The following is a 23,661-nucleotide window of genomic DNA, read 5'->3' as shown; positions in this document are numbered from 1 at the left end:
GCTGCCTTCCTGCCGCCGGTCCCATCCCGTTGGGCCATTTGAAGCCATTCTCGTGGCCCTCTGTGCCCCAGCAGCGCACAGCTCGGGCAGGGCAGCTTGGCACCGTCAGGGTTCAAATGAAGCACAGCCGAGGTGGGAGGAATTGCGCTTTGGGAGGGTGTCGGTAGTGACAGTTGCCATGCTGGTCTCATTTTACAAACTGCATCCTCTTCGTTTAGAAATGAATTGAAACTCCCGACTGTCAGGCTCCTTCGCTCTGACTAATTTCTGAAGAACAGAAGTAAAATGAATCAAAACCCAAAACCCTCCATGTGAGTGGAAAGATATAACAGTTAAAAGTCCTCCAAATGTTGAAACTTTGGAAATGTGGAAGACAGCTGGAAAAGGCTTAAACACTGCTTTCCTATATATCTCTAATAATGAGTGTCTGGCAAAGGAAGACAGAAAGCAGTTTTATTTCTGACAAGACCTATTTAAGAAGCACTTCATATTTTTAGTAATTTTCAAGTAACTCAAGAGGAGGCCAACTATGAAACTGTATTACTGAATTTACTGCAGGAAAGTAGAAGGGAAGCATACCAGTAATATGCTTTCAGGCAAAGCACAGAAATGAAGATAAAGCATCTGAAAGGTATGGTATTTGGGGGGATGGAGCCCCAGTAAAGAGATCAGTTTCAAAACTAAGGTAAAAGCTTTGACAAAGAACGTAGCCGAGAAAAACCTGCATCATGCCAAAGCCTGTTCGGTGTAGATAGCTCTCGCCCAGCATTAGCTCTGAAATGCTATGTGAAATGACACGTGAGACAGGAAAGCACACTGAGCGTAGTGGAAGGGTGCACAAAAGTAGCATGTGGACCTGTGTACTTCTTGGCATAGAAGACAAACTAAGATAATGATTTGGATTTGAAAAGAGATTGAAGAGCTGTGAATTGCTACATCACTTGTAACGTTTCTTTCTTGGATCTAAAGATCTTCAAAATATTAGCTGTAAGACTCATTTTTAAAGGGTTGAGGTATCTGGGAAAAAAACTCACAGAATTTATTTGTGCGTGAAAAAGACACTGGATTATGAATTAACTTCGAGAGCCAGATGGAAACAAGACAGTGTTACAGTCAGCAAGCAAAAGTTTTGGGAAGCAGCTAGGAAAAACTTAATGTTTTTGACAGGTCATGTCAGAGTCAGAGCTGAATCAGAGCAATGGGACATAAAATTAAATGCAAGTAGAGGCTGGAACAAAACTAATTATTAGATGAAGTCATCAAAAAGAAAACTGTAAAGGAAAATTACCCTGATCTTACCTGTTTCTATGGGAAAGCCCATGAAATGATTCAGACACTGAAGTGGTGGCCTGTAGAGTAGAAAGAGAATCAGGAGGGCAGAGTATTGTTTTGTAGATTTTAAAATCGGAAAATCATTTAATGATCTACCTTCAAAATGCGTGTTACAGAATCTGATGCAGAAATTACTGGAAGAAAAGAGACAATTCATGGCTAAAATGAAGCATGTGTTTTAGAAGGGTATGAAGCCTTCATGCTGTGGCTAAAATATAATGTTTCTTCTTTGGTTTCTGCAGGGATTATTTTTGGTCTTTTTTAAAAAAAGAGAATTGTTCTTTTTTTTTTTGTAGCCTCAAAACTGTAGTATGCTATTTAACATTTGGAAGGTTTTGATAGAAAATTTCTCCAGTATCATGACAAAATTGGAGGCGCCATGATCGAATGGGCATGTGCTTGCTGATATGGTGGTTCATGCCTGACTCGTTTGACTGCATGGTATCTGTCCAACCAGTCATATGATGAAAATACATCCTACTAGAATATGAGTTTCTCAGTGAAGATACCTGCAAACATCTACCCATATTTGAAAATGAATGTTAGCCTGTATTAAAATTAGGATTGAGAAACTTAATATCATACTTTGAGTCCTTTAGTACAGTTTAGTAACACCAGAAATCAGAAGCCAACTGTTAGAAATCTTGAAAGCTAACATAAACAGAAGTGACTCTTCCTTATATTCCTCTACGATATTAACTGTATGTGTGGTTGTTCTTCAAAATTATCAGATATTTAAATGTTCATTATTTATATTTACCTTGAAATGGGTAGTAAAAGGCTCTCATAACATGCTATCATTCATAGAACTATGTTTTTTTGGAGTGTGGCTATGAGAGTGGATTTATTTTGCATGCTCAAATGACATTATGGTCCTGTACCTCAAATACCTTACTCAAAATATGTGTAAAATGATGTTTTGATTTCACATGGTAAAACCTTTCCTTTCTAAGAGTTTGAGAAGTTTTATATTTATACATTCACAATCCCCAGACTATTATGAAAAATTTTCTAGAGTCTGTTCTAATAGGCATCCCAAATTAAATTCAGGGAAACTTAAGCTACATTTGACAGAAGTGATCTGAAAATGTGAAGTTGTCAGTTCATGCTCACATAGCTCTGCAGACTAAAAAGTAACTTTGTTGCAGACTGGCACAAAACTGTTATTCTGCACAATATTTTATGTTACTATAGGGATTTTGACAAATACATATGCTGAATTTTTAGAAGCTAGCAAGCAAGAAATTACAATTCTTGTACAATATTATATGCAAGAAGATAATCATGTTACAGAACATTACATTACATGTTCTATAAATCAGTTTCAACGAATATTTTCAGATACTCATCAGATGATTCTTCATTATAATGACTATATAAAGGGTGGAACCCTTGTTTTCAGTTGTACCCTACAGGAAAATTTCAGATCCATTTTTAGATATAGAAAATGGGTTTATATTTTTATACATTAAAAAGCTGACATTTGCCATATTGCATCTTGTTTATCACGTCATTGCTGTAAATTGGACACAGGCACAGAAAAATCTGTGTTTAAGTATTTTCATATTTTTCTGTAAATTACTGTTTGTACTAAAATTCCAATTTTTTTGGCATATGTTACTTTCTGAAGATTTATTTGCAAATGTATGGACTGGCTGGTTAAAAGCCATACTAGGTTTCATCTTGTGAGCAACCAAAAAAAACCATTTTGAGAAAACTAACATTTTTAATATTCATAAATAATACGTAGTCTGACAACTGCCATTGCATAGCTTGAAGTCATGCGTCAGATAGATACCTTAATATAGTTGGTTTTTTTTCTTTTAGTTGGCAAGCTGGGACAATTATTTAAATTTGGTAGGAATGTTATTACAGGCGATATACCAGTGATCTTGTATGAGATCCTACTAGTTCTGTTCATGTTCCGTCAGATTAGTGAATGCAGGGAAGTTACAGAACATGGGTATTACTGCATTTAATTTCATTTAAGTGAGATTTGTAAGGAGAGTTGATAATATTTTATGTCAGGTGCTGAAAAAGTGAAAGCAGGCAAGTGGTGGGTTTATAAGCTTTTCATGAGTTCTGACAAAGAAGCAGAAAACTCCAAATTTCAGTAATCAGCCTTTAACCCAGGAAAGATCCGAAGTTGCAGGATAAGTTGTATTTGTGCGATATAGTGGGATCAGCAGGAAGTAAGGTGAAAGGAAGACTGGGTTGCTAAATATTGTGAACTCCTAATCTGCAGAATATTTGCTTATGCTGTTGATCTTGGTGAGCTATTTGAAAGGTAGATGGAAGAAATAAAGATAAATTTCTTCAACGGTATAGGTTTAATGATTTTCCATATCAGTGTCAGGGTACTGTAGTGTAAGATGGCATAGAGTGAACCCTCAGCAAGTTTCCCGAAGACACCAAGCTGTATGGGGCGGCTAACACGCTGGAGGGAAGGGATGCCATCCAGAGGGACCTTGACAGGCTGGAGAGGTGGGCCCATGCCAACCTCATGAAGTTCAACGAGACCAAGTGCAGGGTCCTCCATCTGGGTCGGGGCAATCCCAAGCACCAATATAGGCTGGGCAGTGACTGGCTTGAGAGCAGCCCTGAAGAAAAGGACTTGGGGGTGCTAGTAGATGACAGGCTCAACATGAGCTGTCAGTGTGTGCTAGCAGCCCAGAAAGCCAATCGTATCCTGGGCTGCATCAGGAGAAGCGTGGCCAGCAGGCCGAGGGAGGTGATTCTCCCCCTCTACTCAACTCTCATGAGACCCCACCTGGAGTACTGCGTCCAGTTCTGGAGCCCTTACTACAAGAAAGATATGGACGTGCTGGAACGTGTCCAGAGAAGGGCCACAAGGACGATCAGAGGGCTGGAGCACCTCTCCTATGAGTATAGACTGAGAGAGTTGGGGTTGTTCAGTCTGGAGAAAAGAAGGCTCCGAGGAGACCTTATAGTGGCCTACCAGTATCTTAAGGGGGCCTGCAAGAAAGCTAGTGAGGGACTTTTTAGGATGTCGGGTAATGGTAGGACTAGAGGGAACTAGGTGTTGGAACTAGATGATCTTTAAGGTCCCTTCCAACCCTAGCAATTCTATGATTCTATGATTCTAAGATGGGTATGTGCATGGTAGGTGATAGTTTCCTTTTTGTACTGTAGCAAGTTTGTACATGTAATTCACATGATGTTTATTTCCACAATGATTGTTCTGTGAAAGTTGCCAATGAGATATATAATATGTATTCCTTACAGAGGAGATGAGAGATAGTGGTTTTGCTGTGTTTTGGATGATGGCTGGCTGTGTGCAAGTGGACTGTCTAGTCAATGGCATTCTTGCATTTAGTCATAATATGAATGAAACAAAAAGTGGAACACCCACTTCTTATCAAGAAAGTTAGATTTCTTCTTCACCTGGCAAAACTGCTGAATGGATCGCTGGTCAAAATATCCCTCTGTGCTTTTTTTACTTAATGTTTCATGTCTATCGCTTTTGCAATAATTGTTGGCATATAATTGCTTATCGAATCTCTTAAACTTTGTTCTCTTTCTTGACAGATTAGTGATTTCTTCCTACTGCATCAAACCTGAATATTTCTATATGTTTTTATTGATTCAGACTGCTGCATTCATTTTGTGAATGTCTATAGATATTCCGGAATGCACTTAATTCCCAGAAAATCTAAAATCAGTTAAATGAGCAAACCTCCCTTAAAAATAAACTGAAATTTTCTTCTTCAAGCAAAATAAATCAAAACATTTTGTATATTGAACAGCTGTATTTCTTAAAAAATCTAGTAGTATATATTGTCAGACAGGGGTGACTAGAAAATGCGTAATGAGCAAGTTTGTAAACAAAGAGAAGTGATAATGTTGACTGAATTATCTTGATGATTATACTAAAGTAGCTCTGCTAAAATCATGGAATCATAGAACCATAGAATGGTTAGAGTTGGAAGGGACCTTAAAGATCATCTAGTTCCAACCCCCCTGCCATGGGCAGGGACACCTTCTGCTAGACCAGGTTGCTCAAAGCCCCATCCAACCTAGTATGGAACACTTATTTTAATGAAGATTGTACACTAATAATAGGTCTTTCCACCTCGGTTCTGAAGGGGGTATACAGCTGAAGAAAAATAATGAAATTTTCCACTTATGCAAGCAAAATAACTGGTTACTTCTGTCTGACACTGTGTGTTTATTGCTTGTCGTTCTGTGTCAGCACTATTACAGAGATGTTAAGCCTTGTTAACAGAAATCTTCTGTTTTTCTTTTCCATACAGATGATGACACATTTTCCAATGTGTTTTGTGAAAATTCTAAGAAGCTTATTGATGTACATTTATTTGCCCTGGCTGCTCAGTATTATTCTGTGTCTAACCTTGGAGTGAGTACCCCATTAGAAGAATTACTTGAAGCACTGAGGGGAGACAATCAAGGAACAACAGGTATATTTACATTTGTATTTAAATTTTTATTTTTCATGATAGGACCTGCAGAGTTTTGGTTTTGGAACGTAGTTTGCATTCCCCCCCCATGCTTTTCAATTTTCATTTATTCATAGGTAGTTTCTTCATTGGCTTTGTTTAGAAAATGGATTCTCTTGCTAAAATTTAAGCAGAGGTTACTGCTTAAATTACCACAGCATTCAGTACTTATAGACCCTTCCTGAGATCCAGTCGTAAAGGGAATGAGATAGGCAAGCAGACACATCATTATTTGAGATGTCTTGTTAATTCACTTTGTTTTTCTTCTCCCTGAGCGGCAGGAATCATGGTTGCTATTCTTGTTTTTTTTTAAAAGTCTCACCCTAAAATCTGGCAAGTGGGGTTTTTTGTAACATCTTTTGTTTAATATTAAATATGTGCTTTGCTGTTTATCTGAATATGGCCCAATAACTGTTTGATGTCACAAAAAAAAAAGATTTTATTCATTCTGTATGTTTTGGAGCAATACCAAATACACGTCCTAAAACCAGAGTAATTTCATTTTCTGTAGTTAAAGAAATGGGATTAAAACACTGTCAAGTTGGCATCAAGTTGGACACTGAAAGTCTTGTCCCTGATTATATTTTTTGTATCAGATGATAAACTGGCATTTATACTTACTTTGACCGCTGTAATTTTCACTGAAGATGTGCTCTTCCTGGAGTCCTCAGTCATTATAGATTTGTCACTGTCTTTCAGATTTCTCATTAGTTTTTCAGAGACAGACTGAGCAGCTGTCTGCCTTTGCTTTCTAGTGTGTTTTATCTCTATAATACGTTAAAACTCTGATGTTTCTTATCCTAAACGATAAAACCATTATATATGTTGGGCGTCTCCCATTTTCTACAGCTGTTTTCTCTTTCCAATTTTGCCATTTTCCATGGTTGACTCCCCAGTTTTCCATTTGTTCAGTATTACTAAAATGCCATAGCTAAGATAGTCTTCATGGTTTGTTGTGCATTGGTCTTACTGTAAGTTTACTTTCTGGCTTCCTTCCTCCTGCTATTAGTTCATCTGAAGCCCTTTTTTCTTGTTTGACAACTGTATGCTGCTTTTGTTTCGCTTGCTTCTTAGCTCTTTTCATTTTTATTATGCTCTCATTCCCTACTAAATTTTCTGTTATTCTGTAGTTCTACCTTGTTATACTCATATTTGAGTTCACACCCGGATTAGCTTTCTTAGACAAAAATGCAAGGAATCTTTTGTCTTTTTGTCATGCAGAATGGAGCACTAGGAATAAGACAATCGCTGAATATTTTATTCTGTGTTTCGCAGGAGTGCTGCTCTGTTGGGTAACTGGGGCCTGGATTTGTGATGCAGTAATTCTAAATTATACTTCATAGAAAAATAAAACATGTTCCAAATGTATACAATGGTATTATAATTCAAAACCTTTGTGTTGAATTGGCAGTAAGTATCAGTTAAATTAACTTAACTGAAGTTCCTGGTAATCATTTGCCAGAAGCAAAATACCAAATTATGGATTCATAATGCGCAAGTTGCCAAATGAAAGTTGTGATCTTTTAACTTTAAGCTATTTCAGATATTTTGGACTTAATTCTGTATTTCAGAAGATATATTCATTTCCTGACATACTAAAGCTTGCAAGTTAAGAGAAGTGTAAGTCTGAGAAAACTGGTAACTTTATGATGGCCTTGCTCATATTCAGAGAAGTATGCATCAGGATAATTCCATTTATGTTTCAGATGTTTTTAATACATTTTCATGTTCTAAGAAAAACATGCTTATGAGCCTATTCCCACAGTTCACATACTTGTACAGTTCTCTAACTTCTTCATCATCTTAATGTAGACATACTGCTATCCTTAGAATTCTTGGTAAGCACAAACGTTTTGAGCTTGTTGTGCCTACAACTACTCAGAATGAAATTCTGAGTCTGAAGCGCTTTCTCCATTGCTTCCTAACAAAGGTCACTGAGCACATGGGATCCAGAAGAGCCTGGCCCAAGGGGAGGAAGCCAGCATGGACAATTTCTCTTGTTACAGGGTTCATATCTAATGCAGGAAGCAAGGGTTGAGTATTGGATTAAGAATAGTCTCTACCTTTGCAGTGTGTTTATGGCCAAGGTAATAGTCATGCAGTGACTGTTAATAAACACGTTTTTAAATTCCACATACTGGAATACGTGAGGCAGACGGAATCAGTCTGCCTCATTTTTTTTTAGCATACAGTTATCCCAGTCCCTCAGTCTGGTTTATGGAGTTAAATCATAGCAGTGCAACTTCTACATAAGTGGTGTTGTCTGGTGTAGAGTGTGAATTTCATTTTTTATCTGGTGTATCTGAATTTCCATGGGTAGCTGGGATGTGAAACCCCCGCATACTGTCATAGGAGATCTTAGGAAGATCTGCATTAGCCCTGTATAAAAAACAGTCTCTCCTCAATTTGTTCATCTTCACATCTAGAGATGTAGCTGTGAATGGCATTATAGAGTTGAAGCAGGTTTTCAAATGGAAAACAACTACCTGTGCTAGGGGTTCACAATGGAAATAAGCAACATTGCTGTACCAGCTAAAATTAGTAACATTAAACTTTCTGTTACTCTGTTATATCCAGGGTACTTCTGTGAACGCACTTTCTTTTTTCATCACAAAAGGAGCAGGATCTCTAAATTTCTTATGTTTTTTGAAATTATTATTTGTTCTGCTTGCATCAGTTGTACACATAATAAGGAAATCTACATATATAGTAATTTGTTTCATAAAGTAATTTTGTGATAGCAGAATGAATTTACACAGTTTGTTTAAAACTAGTATACATATTTTTTTCAAATTTGTAGTTGTCTTGGCAATATAAACCCCAAATACAGTTTTTCTGTTAGAATGTAATATATATGCTTTTTTTTCAAAATAATGTAAAAAAATCTATCGGAATTTTGCAGAAAATTTATTAAAAATCCATCATTTTCTGTAAATGGAATAGTTTTTCCTGAGCTGAAATATAAGTAGAGTGTTCATTCTGCAAAAGGTAGGAAAAGAAGTCTAAAAAGGGTTTAAGGACCTTTAGGAGCTAAGGTGATAAATACTTTATATATGCAGATACAAGCAAACTATGATTTTTCTACCTGGAACCTCAGCTTTTGTAAGTTGGGTCTTGTTTCTGGATTTCTGGATTTCTTCCATGTTTAACATACTTAATTTGGCTTAAGTACTCTCTGAAATGGTACTTCACACAGCGTTGCCCAGTTCAGTCTTTTGAGTTTGTACTGTAGCAAAGAGTAAAAGGTGCAATATGTGGTGGTAGTTGAAAGTGACACTGCTGCTTTGGAGAACAGTCAAACAACTTTTATTTCTGTCAAGAAGTTAAATGTCTATTTCTTTCTGTTCCCATTCTGCTGCTTCTTCTGATGCCCCTATCCAGACACAAAAATGTTCAAATATAAACAAAAAAAGGTACCCCTTCCCTTCCCTTCCCTTCCCTTCCCTTCCCTTCCCTTCCCTTCCCTTCCCTTCCCTTCCCTTCCCTTCCCTTCCCTTCCCCTTCCCTTCCCTTTCCCTTTCCCTTTCCCTTTCCCTTTCCCTTTCCCTTTCCCTTTCCCTTTCCCTTTCCCTTTCCCTTTCCCTTTCCCTTTCCCTTTCCCTTTCCCTTTCCCTTTCCCTTTCCCTTTCCCTTTCCTTCTTTTTTTTCTGTCTTTTTTTCTTTCATTTAAAATACCGTTTTTTAGGACGCTGTGTAGATCTTCACAATTTTAAAATTAAGGAGATTCTTTAGTGGAACGACAAACACTTGTTTCTGCTATTTGTTTTGTTTAAAAGTATTTATTTTTTTCTTTTGTCAGTTCATAGAGTTTATATTAGATTTTAAGTATTGTCATAACAGTTTATTATAAAAAACCAGATGTTTAAGAAATAGAGAGGTCCTGGGCGTTTGGGGAAAAACAGGGAAAACACTAGGTTTCTCATGAGCTCAGTTCAATTCCCCACTCTCTTTTAAAGAAGTAACACTCTTGGCTCTGTTCCCAGCATGATCTGATCAAGGAATGAACATAGTTTTTGCCTAATGATCAGTTTCTGGACAGATGAACACATACTGTGCAGAAAGCAGAGAATGGGAAAGTGTATTAATCTGCCTAGTCACGTAGAAAAGTCTTGATTTCTAGGAGCATGCTCATCAGTAACAGTCCAGTTTCTTCTACCATCACTCAGATCTACAAAAATTTCCATCAATTTAACTAGAGCCAAGGGTCCTGTAATGTTGGTCACCTAAGATAAATGTGTGGTTTCTCCCAAGGAAGCGACATGGGAGCTTCTCCTTTGGTTGGGGGCTGTAGAGATTAGAAAATGGGTGTTTGGTGTTCTCTGCAAGCAGTAAACCCGTCTCATTAACTCCATCTAGTTAACTCCATTAACTCCACTAGTGACTCCATCTCATTAACAGATGCTCCAGCAACACTGAAATGAGTGATTTTCTACAATACAGATGTAACAGGTCTGTAATCCATCCATAGGGTAAATAAAGAAAATAAAAGTGCATCTTCCTTTGAATTTCCCCAGCATCACTCATAGCTTTTATTTGAGATATTTCCCACTTGATATTGTGAGCAAATCTGCAGAATTAACAAGCTGTACTGTGTGATTATTAATTGTCCCTGCCCTTATATATGCAAAAGTAAATGTGATAAACAGCACAAAAATAAATAGTTTTTAATGAACAGGAAGAAATAGTACATTTTTATAGTAGTAGCTATTGTCTAATATCTAGTCAGGTATTGGATATGCTGCATCTTAAAAAAACTACACTAACTGTACTAAATTTTACAGTGTGTTGAATTTTACTAGTTGATCTGTAATTCAGAAGTTTAGTCTTGTAATGATTTACTGAGTTTTTAGTTAAAAATTACTGTCCTGAAAATATAAAAATACTACAGGATATTTTTAGGCTGATATTTTTTCAGATTGAACACAAATCTGTATTATTATTGGCTGTGTTAACCTGTATTTATTTTCTTAATCTGATACAGGTATCAAAACTGATGAGTTTATGAATAATAAGAAATCACATGAAGTGCAGGTGATGTCAGAGCTGGTAGACAACATAGCAAAGTATTGTGGTATAAAGCAGGTAAGAAGGCATTTCTTACTGTATGTTACCATGTACCTTCCAGGTATTCTCCTTATTGTGTTTGAATACATCATTTTAATATTCTATTATTGCTGTTCTTATTTTTCATGTAAATAATTGTAGCTAGAGAAGAGCCTTTAGGGCCAAGCTGAAGGACAGTTTTGTTTACAAATGTATCGTTCCATGGGGGCTGCCTTTCAGTGAGTCATAATCATTTTATGACTCATGAAAAAAATTGAGACATTATAATCATCCTCTGTATGTTAAGCAGCTAAAAATTTTACTGCTTTTTGCTATGCATGGGTACTGCTGTGTTTTTCAGTATTATATTGCTGGCAATTTACCATAACCATCAGTAGGAGAGCAAAACTTCGTTCTTCTCCTTCTGTCAGGCACACAAGAGTGCCGCATAGAGACCAAAGCAGAAAATCTGAGAAATTTTGAAAGCTCATCTTATTCTGGCACAAGAGATTTAAATTGTTTCCTGTTGTTTAATGCTGGTCACCTTTATTTAACATGGATTGAGGTCTATCAATTAGGAATTTAGTTATGACTTTTTTAGTCTGAAGGGAGACCAGATTAAGCAGAGATTTATGTAGCAGAATGTAGATGAAATACCTTCGGTAGAACACGTATAAGATCTGGACACCCAACACCATTATCACCCAGCACTCACTCTATGAACTGGCCATTTCATGCATCAGATGGCAAGTTCATCCTCGGATAGTGAAGAATTGCAGGATTCCTTTCTCAAATTTGATTGTAACTTACCCTTTTTGGTTTTTTACGTGTAATTATGATTGCACAGTGCACTAGATCGCTCTTGCATTAAAACCTTGTAGATGTTTACTTATGGATCTGTTGACAAAACACAAACATCACAACAATACTTGACTTTTTTGAGTACCGTATTTCACATTCTATTGGACAAAAGTACACCAATACTATTTCATCGGTTTACATACACGTGATTTTTCTGTAAGCTTTTTCAATGTGAAACTTTCTGTTAGATTCCACGTCTTAGACATTTATTGCAGTGGGACTAAATTTTTAAGTATGTGGGAGAACTGAGTTGGTCTAATCATTTTAGTCTCTATAATGCTAGTAACCAACTAATGTAGCTTCATCCTTGCTTTAAACTGTAGGTGACTGGTGGCTCTAGGCACCGCATTTTATTCCTTTATACATCTGAGCTGCACCTCCTTTCTGTACAAGAGGCTGTAAGTGTAAATAGAGATTAATTTCCTCCAGCCTAATATTCATTCCCACAAAGATGTGTGGAGAACACATTATATTTGTTTAAAACCAAAGATTAATAATGTATCTGCCCAGATTTTATGCTGAACATATTCCCTCTGAGCCTTTTTTTTTTTCCCCCCTAAGTAAATATTTCTAAGCATAGTTTAAAATTAATGTATCAGATGTGGGTAAGGGGGAAGAGATTGCTGCCGTTAGGCAGGCCAAGTCTGTATTACTGTGGCCTCTGGTATATCTTGTCCCCTGTATTGTGCCTGGCCATTGTAGTGGGAGAGTGGTAGTTGGGCTGCTTCATACCTGCACCAGAGGGGTTGCTAAAAATTAATGGTGTGGCCAGACGTGTGCTGGGGGTAGAGTACGTGGCCATGCTCCATTCAGTTTACTGGTAGAGATGTATCTAGATTGAAGGGCAGACCTCAAAACTTGGATTCAGCTCTGAGTTGCTGAAGCTGAACTTTGATTAGGAAATTATTTGGCTCAGACTGTGTTTAATTTAGATAATGTAAATGATGCAGTGCTCTTGATAGGTTTGGGGTCAGGCCTGTGGCATCCTTGGAAACAGAGATCAAAACTCTGAATGCTGACCATCTGTTTTGTAAGGAATGACTGACAAAGGCAAAGTTTTAGGCAGTCTTCTCCTTACAACTGGGATTACCCAGTAAACAGAGCGCTGCAATTAAGGCCAAATATTACCGGATGAGAGGCAATCAATTTGTGAGCATCTGTGATCGCTTACAGTGATGGAAGACGATCTCTCCAGCAGCTCTTCCAAGAGCCAGCCACAGTGACAAGTGTGGGGGCCCTCAACAGCCACAAAGTGGGTGCGCTTTGTAAAGAATAGACATATAGTAGCAGCAGATTTGTGAAAGCAGTTTCTTCTATCTTTATCACACTTTTTGCCTTGCTTACGTTTTGCTTCAGGCAAGTATTAGTTATTCAAGTGTTGAAGACTTTCATGTAGTGAAAAAGCTACAGGAGAGTGTTATTGGCTTATAATGCAATACTAAATGTTGTCTGTATTTGCTGGAAGGGGGTGTTTCATATAGCATTTTCATTTAGATTTTAACTAGTTCCTGTGAGATTCAGGAATGAAAGGAAAGGAAAACCCATGTTCAGAGAGTAAAAAAGTAGAGCCACCTTAGTGACCTAACCTAAGTCCTGATGTGGCTGGTTACTAATAAAATCTCAAACCAATCATTATTAAGTATCTGTCAATATGCTGCAATTTCATCCAGTGATTATGCACTTTTATCCGATGGCTTGGAGTATCTTTATACAAAGGATTATTTTCTGTTTATTTTTTGAAAAAAATTGTAATATTTAATGAAAAATATTATTGCAGTATATCACTGCATATGAAATGCCGACTGCTCTATATTAACTTTTTTTCCATTTTAGTCATACACTGTAACGAAATTTATTTGTGCAAAGTTACAAATCCCTAATATATGAAAAGAGCTTTCCAGTTACATTAAAAAAAAAAAGTCTCCTTCCTCCTTCTCAGTTATTAAAAAGCAACTCCTTTTGTTTTGGTTACCTTTCCACTTAAAAAAATACAGGAATTGTAAAGTTTTAGGAGAGTTTTTTCCTTATTGATTTTTTTCTATCCTTCTCGCAAAACAAAATATATGCGGCATTTAATTAAAAAATCTAGAGCTATGAAAGCATAACACATGTTTTACAACAGCACGTGTCCTCGGGGTGTTTCTTTCAGATATTACAGATCACTGACTGCTTGAAAAATGCCCTCCATTTCACCTCCATACCCATGATGTATAATGGGTGGTAGAGGATATTGCTCTCTTGCGGTATTTTATAATGTAATATAATAAACAGTAAAAAGAGAATAAAAGCAAAAATTTTATTACTACTGTAATCACTTCTAGGTTAATAATTTGAATTAAAACATTAAAGCAAACTAACTAAAGGGTTTTTTTTCAGTTGTTTACTGCCCCTTTCAAGCGTTGTTCCTATCATACAAGTGGAACTTTAGTTTATAAAGAAGTTCTTGATTAAACTCTGAAAAGAAGCCAGTGATGATTCTTCTTTGCTTAAACGCACATTTTTTTTCTTTAATGTATTTTTGAAAGTTTTCCTTGGAAATTGCAGCATGTGCAACGAGAGTTGCAATGTGTAATGTAAGTATGATATAATTCTGCATTCAGCATCCATTAAAGTTGTGATTTGGTGCTGGGAAATGTTGGAATGCTTCTGGAAACGGAGTTCTTGATTGCGCTGTGCCAGAAACTGTGTTTAAACATAGTACCCAACTCACTGTGGACAAGACCTTTGGAGTTCATTATATCATGGAAATTTCATTTTAAAAGTTCATGCTTGGCAGATACGCTATGGATTGCTGATTACCTTTCCTTATGTAATCAAGGGAAGGTAAAGCAGGGATTAATTTAATGCAGTCTATTTGTTTAGCACAAGATCATTGCCTTCTTATTTTTAGTCAATTTTTCCTTTCGTTTTAAAACTATTCTCCCAGTGCTAATTTAACAATATATTACTGTTTTCTTTTTACTTGGAAACAACTAAAAAAACCTTACCCAAACAGCAGCTTGTCTTTACAGCCACTAGAGGTCACACGTAGGAGTTAGGAATAATTCACTAGCTGACTCTGTGTCCAAATGCTGCCTTTCACAGAAATAATTAAAAACCTTGTAGAAGTGGATGTGTGCATATTCTGCATAGTAGTAATATTAGTGACATAAAGTAGTGGGTAAAATTATTCCTTGGGCACTTTTCTTTTCTTCACTTTTAAATAATATAGGAGAATGTGGGTGATAAATGTGACAAATAAATGACGTTTTCAAAAAGTGTGCTTAGATTATATAAATTCTATTTCACTAAATTCGCTCCTGTACTGAATTAATTCAAGAAATATGAGGATTATAGCGTACCTAGATGGCAAACATGCAGCAATATCACATGGAGTGCAGATGAGAAAGCCACGTGCAGCCTGCATGAACACTTTTTACTTAATAGTGTGTATTCTCCACTGTTTTACGTAGTCTTTAGTGACATTGGTTGAAATTTTTCTTTCTAATTCCATGGCTGTACAAATCTTTAATTTTCTTAGTTCAGTAAGAGTATTGCTGTACTGAGTATTCTTACCTGGTAAAAACTACGCAGTAGAGTTTAAGATGGATACATGTTGTGTATGCTGCCATTTGTACTTACAAATATCAGTGTAAGCTTTCTTGTGAATGTGTGACAGACCAAGAACAAGGCATAGATGTTTTTGAATCAAACACTTTCAGGAACATCTACAAAGAAGCCATTATATCTAATCAATATATTTTTTGGCAGATACCTGAACAGAAGCGAACAGTATTGTTTTCTTTACTTCGAGAAATGTCACTCTGACTATTCTTGTAAAATATTTTGTTATATATTTATTACAAATTAAAACACACGTAATAAAAAGCTGTGATTATGTACCTGAGCTGCTCAGGTTACCCTTGCGTCTACTGCTATTCTGTATAGTGTTTTCCTTCCTGTCTTATATCAGTCACCGAAGTAGCACGTGTTATCAACTGTGAGACAAACTAAGCTGTCAGCCAGTTACCCTTCTATTCATTCCTTCCTCCAGAACAGGCAGTGGAAAGCACATGAGACATGTGAGCCCTTTTGTTTTGTTACAGAGGCATCTTTATATTAATCACAGCTGTATGGGTCATTTGCACAGAATGTGAAAGTGGTATAAATAAGCATTCTGACATAAAAGAGCGTAATAGTATCACCTGTCTTTAGGTCACATCTGAAGTGATTAAGTTAGGCACCGAATGCGAAGATGCTTATTTCCGTATGGGAGTTAGGTGTCTGAAGCTAAATACTGTGAACGCTTGCTTTGATAACTCTATATCCTGACCCAGTTTAGCAAGGGCAGGTTGCGTTGTTAGTGTTTTATGATATTTTATTTAAAAGAAGGAAGCTCTGTGTCAAAAAATATACCAAAGTCTTTCCCAGAAGAATCAGGACATGTGCATTGCTTAAGTATTGCAGTGTCTGTTTTCTGAAGCAAATCAGTTATGACTTGATTCTGTGTTTAGAAGGCACAAGGTGGATCAACAAAGCAAACGAACTAAGTGTATTAGGAGGGATAACTGATAAGGTAATTATTAAATCTATGCTTAAATTTTTAGGGAGTTATTTTGCATGTGGCTGAAATGTATCTTGTTGCTCATTAACATAGCATTATTTTTTTTCCCCATTGTTTAGGTGATTGATATAGGTTCTGGAAAAGGCTACCTGAGTTCATTTTTGTCCATGCAATATAACTTAAAAGTTTATGGAATTGACTCCTCAGACACCACCACTAATGGTGCTCATGAAAGGAACAGAAAATTGAAGAAACACTGGAGAGCATATCAGAGTCGCGCAAGAGCGAACGTTGAAAGCCAGAGGTTGGAAAAGGCAAATGACAGGCCAGTGCAAAGTGAAATTAATTGTAAAGCAATCACTGAAAAGCTCTTAAATAAAACCAGCAGTCTTCAACATCAGGACCAAGTGACTACCCAAGATTTAGCTCCTTCTTGTGGTTTCACAGGAATAGGTACATCTGAAAGCAGCAAACAAACTGAAGTTGATTTGGCGTCTCGGACACAGTCTGATGAGAGCAAACTTTCTGAAGAGGTTCTTGCGATTCTAAATGTTCTGCCTGCTGATGCTGTAGAAGTTTTTTCTTCATGTCGGTCTGACTGTGGGGAACTCTGTGAAGAGGAGAAGGAGCAAAGAAAAATGGCATCTCTCAAGGCTAAAGCTAGTAAATCGCGTGAATCAAACTTGTATTTTCCATTGACCTCTTGCATCACTGCAGAAACAGAACTCAGTGACATCATAAGAGACCTGGAGGTTATTTTACTAATATTTGAAGTAGATTGACTGTTGTCTTTATATTGCCATTTTCATATGTACGTAATGTTTGCTGAGTCTACACAGAGTACTACCAGTGTTGAAAATTAATATTCTGGCCCAATAATGTTTTTTCAGCCAGTAAGCATAAGTGTGTCTAGCAGATACAGATTGGTTTTCTATTTTAATATATGTGTTGGGATTATTTTGAATATGTAAAGCAGCCTTTAGAATTTATGGGGTAGATAATACTCACTTGTCAAAGTTAACAGCATACATATTAGCACATTCAGGTATTTTACACTTGTGGTTGTAGATAACATCTAATTATTATGAAAAGAGTTATATTTACCAGGTGGATGGATATATTAAGCACTGGAAATTCAATTTTCTTGAAATTTCTTATGTTTTTAAGTTTTATATATTTGTAATTTCAATTCAACTTTGAAGGCATAGGAGAATTCATTGTGTATAGTACTCAACATATAGAGTTTGTGAAGAGCCCTATTTGCAAATAATATTTTTATATTTCGACTTTTCATGGTTAGTTTAAGTTCATTTAGTAATTCACTAGCTGATGGGGATTGTGTTTACAGAAACAAGGCCAAGGTCAGTTGCCGAAAGACAGTGACGCGAGTCTAGAAGCTGCATGGCTGTTTAGTTCCTATGCCTGAGCTAACATACATTGATTGGGCAGATATATTCAGCCTTGGATGAAAACTTGTCTGTGTTCAGTAGTAACTGAACTATTATATTCAGCTGTGTAATTAATCTCTGATTTGAGACAACAGGTCTGTGCTGATGGCCTTATAACTTGAGCTAAGAAGTCCTGCTGAGTATCTGAGAATGCGTGGAGCAAGCTCATGTCTGTCTGCAAAAGACACCCTGAGCAGCAGGGCTGATGAAGCATATGCCTTTTCATTTGCACAGTTGGATTTTGTATCTTCTTAGCATGTAATTTGTATGATGTAGAAGATAGAAGAAATCCTATATCACTGCCTTTCTTTATCAAAAAAACCCCAAAATATTACTGTCAGAAAAGGTAAATGCTTCATTGTGTTAAAAAACAGTAATAACTGAACTGCACACTATGTGTGATGAGTGTGCGTAATTAAAATACTCTGAAGTATTCACATTTTTTTTAAAGTATTTTGATAATTTTTAGAAATAACATATTTTTTAGAAATCGTTTTTAAAATGTTTACAGTTTTTTATTGTAACCATAAATTGATTTTATTTTCTCAAATTTTCCTAAGCCGGGGGCAGGAATCTCTCTGACTTCTCCTGTCCTGGGATTTAAATGCTGCCCTTGCAAGTGCACGTCTTCCCTTAGCTTCCAAACTTTAGTCTTGTTCCACTATTTCTGTAATTGCACGGGGTAAAAAGCTTTGTGGAATGGTGAGCTGAAGCTGACGGATAGGAAAAAAGGTCTTTAAAAACTGAGCTGGACTCAAACAGAACTTTTGCCACCTAAAAATTTTGTATCCTTAGACAAGGAGAGGGCAAGCACAGAGAAGCAGCACAAAGTGGAAGGTGACGAGGGGGATGGGAAGAATTAAAAAACAGAGGAAGAAAGGGGAGGTTTTGCTGTTTCACACATACATACAGCATATAATACAGATGTGTGAGAAAATCAAATATAGAGCAGCAAAAAGAGATGTACATGTAAAGTCAAAATGATTATAGAAAGGTATCACAATTCAATGCCCCTGCTAATTTCTTGTTGATAACCTTGTTAATGAGTGAGGCTGAAATTCAAAGCAATGCCATGTTTACCATGTAGATTCCAACTAATAATGCTCCAAGGGAAAAAATCTTGTTATGAGTGGTGAGAAGAGGGATAATTAGGATGGAGAAATAGAGAGAAAAGGGAAATTGAGGAAAAAGAAAGCAGGAAATAGAATGGACAGAAGAACAAGACCATCTGAAGCTGAAGTTCTTACTTTGTGTTGTGGAAGAAAATGCCCATTTGATTTTGAATAGCAGTAGGCGCACTGCAACACTGCGGCAGCACTACAGTTGTGGAAATACAAAACCTGCTCTTCAAATTATATTTATATATTGATTTCAGCAATTTAAAGTAGCAGAAATGCAATAGATTGGTCCAGCCAGATTTACAGCAGTAAATCTGAGGTAAGACAAGAAAGTCACAGTGGTAGTAATAACAGGAAAGCTAGGAAAAACAAGAGGAAATGGCCCGTGTCCAGTCAACACGGAGATGTTCCCTTCCATGCAGATAAACCAGCTGCTATCCATAGTCTTGAACTTCTGCTTCCTCATGGCTGCTGAAGGTAGGGTGCAGAAATGCATAGTTCCCTTACCTGGACAAAGCGATGAGCAGTCTGTCTCTACACAGGGGCAATGCACCATGTTTTCTTAACACTGAAGAGCTTTTTATTTTATGCATAGAAAAATTCTAGAACAGAACAGCAGGAGTCCTCATGGAGTTGTGTATTTAAACCTTACAGCTCGATAACTGTTTGCAGCATGTTTGGGTTTTGGAGTTTGTTGTTGTTATTCATGCTCCTTCAGTTGAAGAGGGAGATGCTTTATTGTTGTTAATATTTTTTTTTTCTTTTATTCTTCTTAGGACTGTATGATGGTGGGTCTACATACATGTGGTGATCTTGCTGCAAATACACTACGAATTTTTACTGCCAAGCCTGAAATCAAAGCAGTTTGCAGTGTCGGCTGCTGTTACCATCTGTTGTCAGAACAGTTTGAAAACCAAGAAGGTAATTCTTCTGAGCTTAACTGGTGGCTGCCAGTTTGCATGTTGAGAATATTATACCTTATAATTAATAACCTCCTTGTGTTTGTTCCTTTCCAGTGGCTTAGTTAGTACTGGTTTTAATTACATTATGTGGGTCATTCACTCCCGGATGTCCCCTGTAGCTTTTCTGTTGTGCCAATATTCCTAATATTCTTACTGAAATTAGGGATATTAATGCAGAATGTTTTTATGTGGTTATGAATACAGCTGGTTTTATTCCATTACTTTACTTGTAAAATGTGGAGGCTTTTTTGGTCCAATATGTTTTCATCCTTTTGAAGTATTTTGTACCAGATTTTTCCCTTGGTTGTCTGCATGCAATATCCATTTATGTTGAGTTGTACATGTACAACTATGAGAAGAATTAGTCCTTGTAATGTAAGTTATTACTTTAAAAAAACACTCATTTGAGTGCTGCACGCTGGGGCATTGCCAATTTAGAACATTACGTAACAGTACATATATATAACAGGTTTTTTTGTGGAGACAACCTGAAAGTTATTTGGGGATTTACACTACAGGCGAATTTTCCTCCAAATGTGAGGTTTTTCCAGTTTTTGATAGGAAGTTGATAACTTTACTTGAAAGGTAAATTGTTTACCTTTCTGTACAGCCTTGAAAAAACAGCAAGTTATAGATTGTCTGTGCACAAATGGAGTGAATGCATAGTCCTGGGTTGTTTGGTTTACCGTGGAAAGCTCACGCTGTTTCTGATGTCTAGTGTTTAGAGAAGTACTATTGTCTGTTTCGTTTAATACTGCCCGTATATCAACTTCAAAGTGATCTAGTGTAAAATAGAATAATACAATAGTAAAAGATTTAGACTACAGCTAAAAACTGTCACTTTCTGTTTCAACATCCAAATGCTGTGTTTTCCCTAGCATTTTCTACAGCATATTCTGCTACTTTTTCATGTAGTGTGCACTTTCACGTGCATTAACATACTCATTTCTATTTAGCTCATTTGTTTTTAATGCATAATGAAAATCACTAAATAGCTGGCTTTCCTGGGACAAGTGTTACATAGCTGAGCTATCTCAATGACCATCTGCTGAAGTCCTAGAACCTGATCACCATGTCAACCAAATTTGAGGGAAAGGTGGGTTGGTAAAGTTTATTTCAGCTCTTTCAGGGAACTTCACGGACAGAAAGGCAGGTGGAACCCAGCTGGTACTCTTTAACAGTTGTCTGCTCAGGCAGCTAAGGCACAACTCCAGACTGACCATGACACATGCTAGCTTGCTTGTTCTAATGATCTTTTCATGTTGTTTTTATCTTGCTCTGCAACAGTTTTAAGAGGTTTTGCAGTATATTGGTTTCACTTATTTCACAATACTTCAAATGATCCCCAAAAACAAAGAAGAAGATATGATCGAGATTCCTAAGTTATAGGAATATTCACTAAATGTGATTAGTAAAACCCCTACAATGCTTGTTTACGTCAGGGTTTTAAAAAAATGGTGAACTTTCCAGACACTTATTCAGTTGTGTGTCTGAAACATTTGGTTGTTTCTTGTTATTGCAAGGGGGCTACAACTTCCTGTTCTAGCTGTAGGATTATTTTTTCCAGACCAGTGCATAAAGCTTTACTATATTATTGTTACTCAGACACCACCAAAGGATCAGATGTGATAACCTATTCTAAGTTCAAACAAACAGATGGACGTGCACGATAGTAAGAGATACTGCAGTTTCATAGCAGTGTGGAAATGAAGCCAAATTGCACATTGGAATTTCTGGCTATTTGATTTTTCTCAGGTTGCAGGATAAAAATTACTCTCAAAGAAGAATCTTTAGGCAGAATAAAAGGAAATTACAGTATTCTGTTTTTGGAAAAGAACACATAAGTAGTTCCAGTGATGCTCAAAAAAACTGCTATTTTTTTACTATTACTATGAGGGTACGTATTCTAAAATCTATAATGCTGTTGTTGTATTCCCCTGGTAAAGTCATTTGTTATATGGCTTGTTCGTAAATATGCAGTGGAAGGGTAAGGGCACAAAGACCAACAATATCTAAGACCCAAAATTTCTTCAAAGGGAAACTGGGAAAGAATTAGGACAATAGCTTGTGCCTATACTGCCTATGCATGGATTTCAAACTGGCAAAGCATTCTAGAGGATTCTAGGGACTCAGTGGCTAATGAGATGGTAGGGATTCAACAATTCACTCTGTTTAAGAAGTAAACTACTGCAGGAAGAAGACAGCAAGAAGCTGTCTGAGGCAAGTGAATTTTGGTACTGCTTCCAAAATGGACCAAATCATAGAATTGTGATGACATAATTTATCTTGGAAGTGGCCTCTGGAGGTCATCTGGTCCAAATCACTGCGCAAGGCCGGGCCAACTTAGATCAGGTTGTTCAGGGCCTTGTCCAGTCATGTTTTGAATATCTCCAATGGCAGTGATTCAACAGCCCATTCCAGTGTTTTCCCATACCACAAAGGTTTTCCCTCGTATCTATATCTTTCTCTAGTGACAGAGATTGTAGTTTTTGGTTTGGTTTTTTCTTCGTGTGTGTGTATGGTTGGACTCGATGATCTCAAAGGTCCTTTCCAACCATGAAGACTCTATGATTGTATGATTCTATTCAGAATTTGGAGCTTTCTCTATTGTTTTTTCGCACCTCCAAGGAGAGTCCGGCTTAATCTTTTCTGCTCCCTTTCCTTTAAGTAGTTGAAGACAGCAGTTAGATCCCTCTTTGGCCTTCTCTGCAGCCCTGTAGTCCTCTTGCCACTACTGAACTCATTCCAGTAAGTCAGTGTGGTGTGCTGGAGGGTCCAAAAGAAGCACTCTAAATACTCTTTACTCTCACAAGCGCTATAAAGGGGGAATAATCACTTTCCTTGACCTGCAGGCTTCACTGTTAAGCTTCAGAGTCCTATCAGTTTTCTACCCACCTTAAAGTCCACCTGTCTGAGTCATGCTTTTCCAATTTGTCTATAAAGGTACTAAGGCAACCTTGCTGAAAGCCTCCCTAAAGTCAAGGTAAACTGTGAGTATGCTTTCCCCTAGTTTGTGGAGCTAGTCACTGCATCACAAAAAGCAATAACGTTTGTCAGTCGCTGGTAAAGTCCTGCCACCTGTTGTCAATCTCCTTGTTCTTCCTGGGCCTGGACATGGTTTTTAGGAAAATTTGCTCCATAAGCTTATTGGTTATGAACTGAAGTTAGGCTGAAGATGGGTGTGATATTTGCCTTTTTACTGTCATCAAGAAGTTCCCTTGAGGGATGTGACCTTTCAAAGATGATAAGAGTGTGGCCTTCGTGTGACACCAGCCAGTTCCCTCAGCTTCCTGAAATGCATCCCATCGGGTCACATGCATTTGTGCATCTCCAGTTTGCTTGTGAGGTCCCTGGGCTGATACAGTCTCTACTGTAGGTAGCCCTTCACTCACCATGGCTCTGACACAAAACTCAGGGAAGCTACTGGCTAATCTAGGCATTAACCAGAGATTGCAGAGACCTGTAGAAGCCTTACGTGGAGAGACTAGTTAAGAATATTAGGATGCAGACTTAGGGCTAGGTCTCTGCAGTGATGGATAGAAGATCTTCTTAAGAAGTAGAGAGCATTGTGCAGAAGTTGCTGCAACACAGGAGATCACTTATTTGTTTGAAATCAGTCCAGTAAGCAAGGGCTTGCCTGCGAGGGCACAGTGGCAATTTCTGTTATAAAGCATTTTATACTTATTTTGTTTTGACTTAGTAGCTTCAAGGCTTCAAAGTTTTTAAAAATGTGTTTTTAAAATGCTATTGCTCTGTTTTATATTTATATTATCTTTTTGCCCAGTTTAAAAGCTTTTTTATTTTCCTGAGGTGCTCACCCTTTAGGACAAGGTTGCGCCGAGTTCACCTCAAAGCTCTTTCACCAAAGTCGCACGT

The 23,661-nt window shown here is 37.2% G+C and overlaps 1 protein-coding gene across 3 annotated transcripts in view; it reads left to right on the top strand.

The window, feature by feature from the left end:
- Positions 1–23,661, top strand: part of METTL25 (methyltransferase like 25) — a 62,416-nt gene that overhangs the window by 667 nt on the left and 38,088 nt on the right. For all 3 annotated transcript variants that reach the window (XM_063322848.1, XM_063322849.1, XM_063322850.1), the window contains exons 2-5: positions 5,607–5,771; positions 10,792–10,892; positions 16,377–17,009; positions 19,600–19,744. In XM_063322848.1, the coding sequence (XP_063178918.1) occupies positions 5,607–5,771; positions 10,792–10,892; positions 16,377–17,009; positions 19,600–19,744 (1,044 nt within the window). The remainder of the gene's footprint in view (positions 1–5,606; positions 5,772–10,791; positions 10,893–16,376; positions 17,010–19,599; positions 19,745–23,661) is intronic.

This window comes from Chroicocephalus ridibundus, chromosome 1 (assembly GCF_963924245.1).
Source record: "Chroicocephalus ridibundus chromosome 1, bChrRid1.1, whole genome shotgun sequence".
Classification (NCBI taxonomy): domain Eukaryota; kingdom Metazoa; phylum Chordata; class Aves; order Charadriiformes; family Laridae; genus Chroicocephalus; species Chroicocephalus ridibundus.
This window is presented reverse-complemented; position numbering and strand designations above follow the sequence as displayed.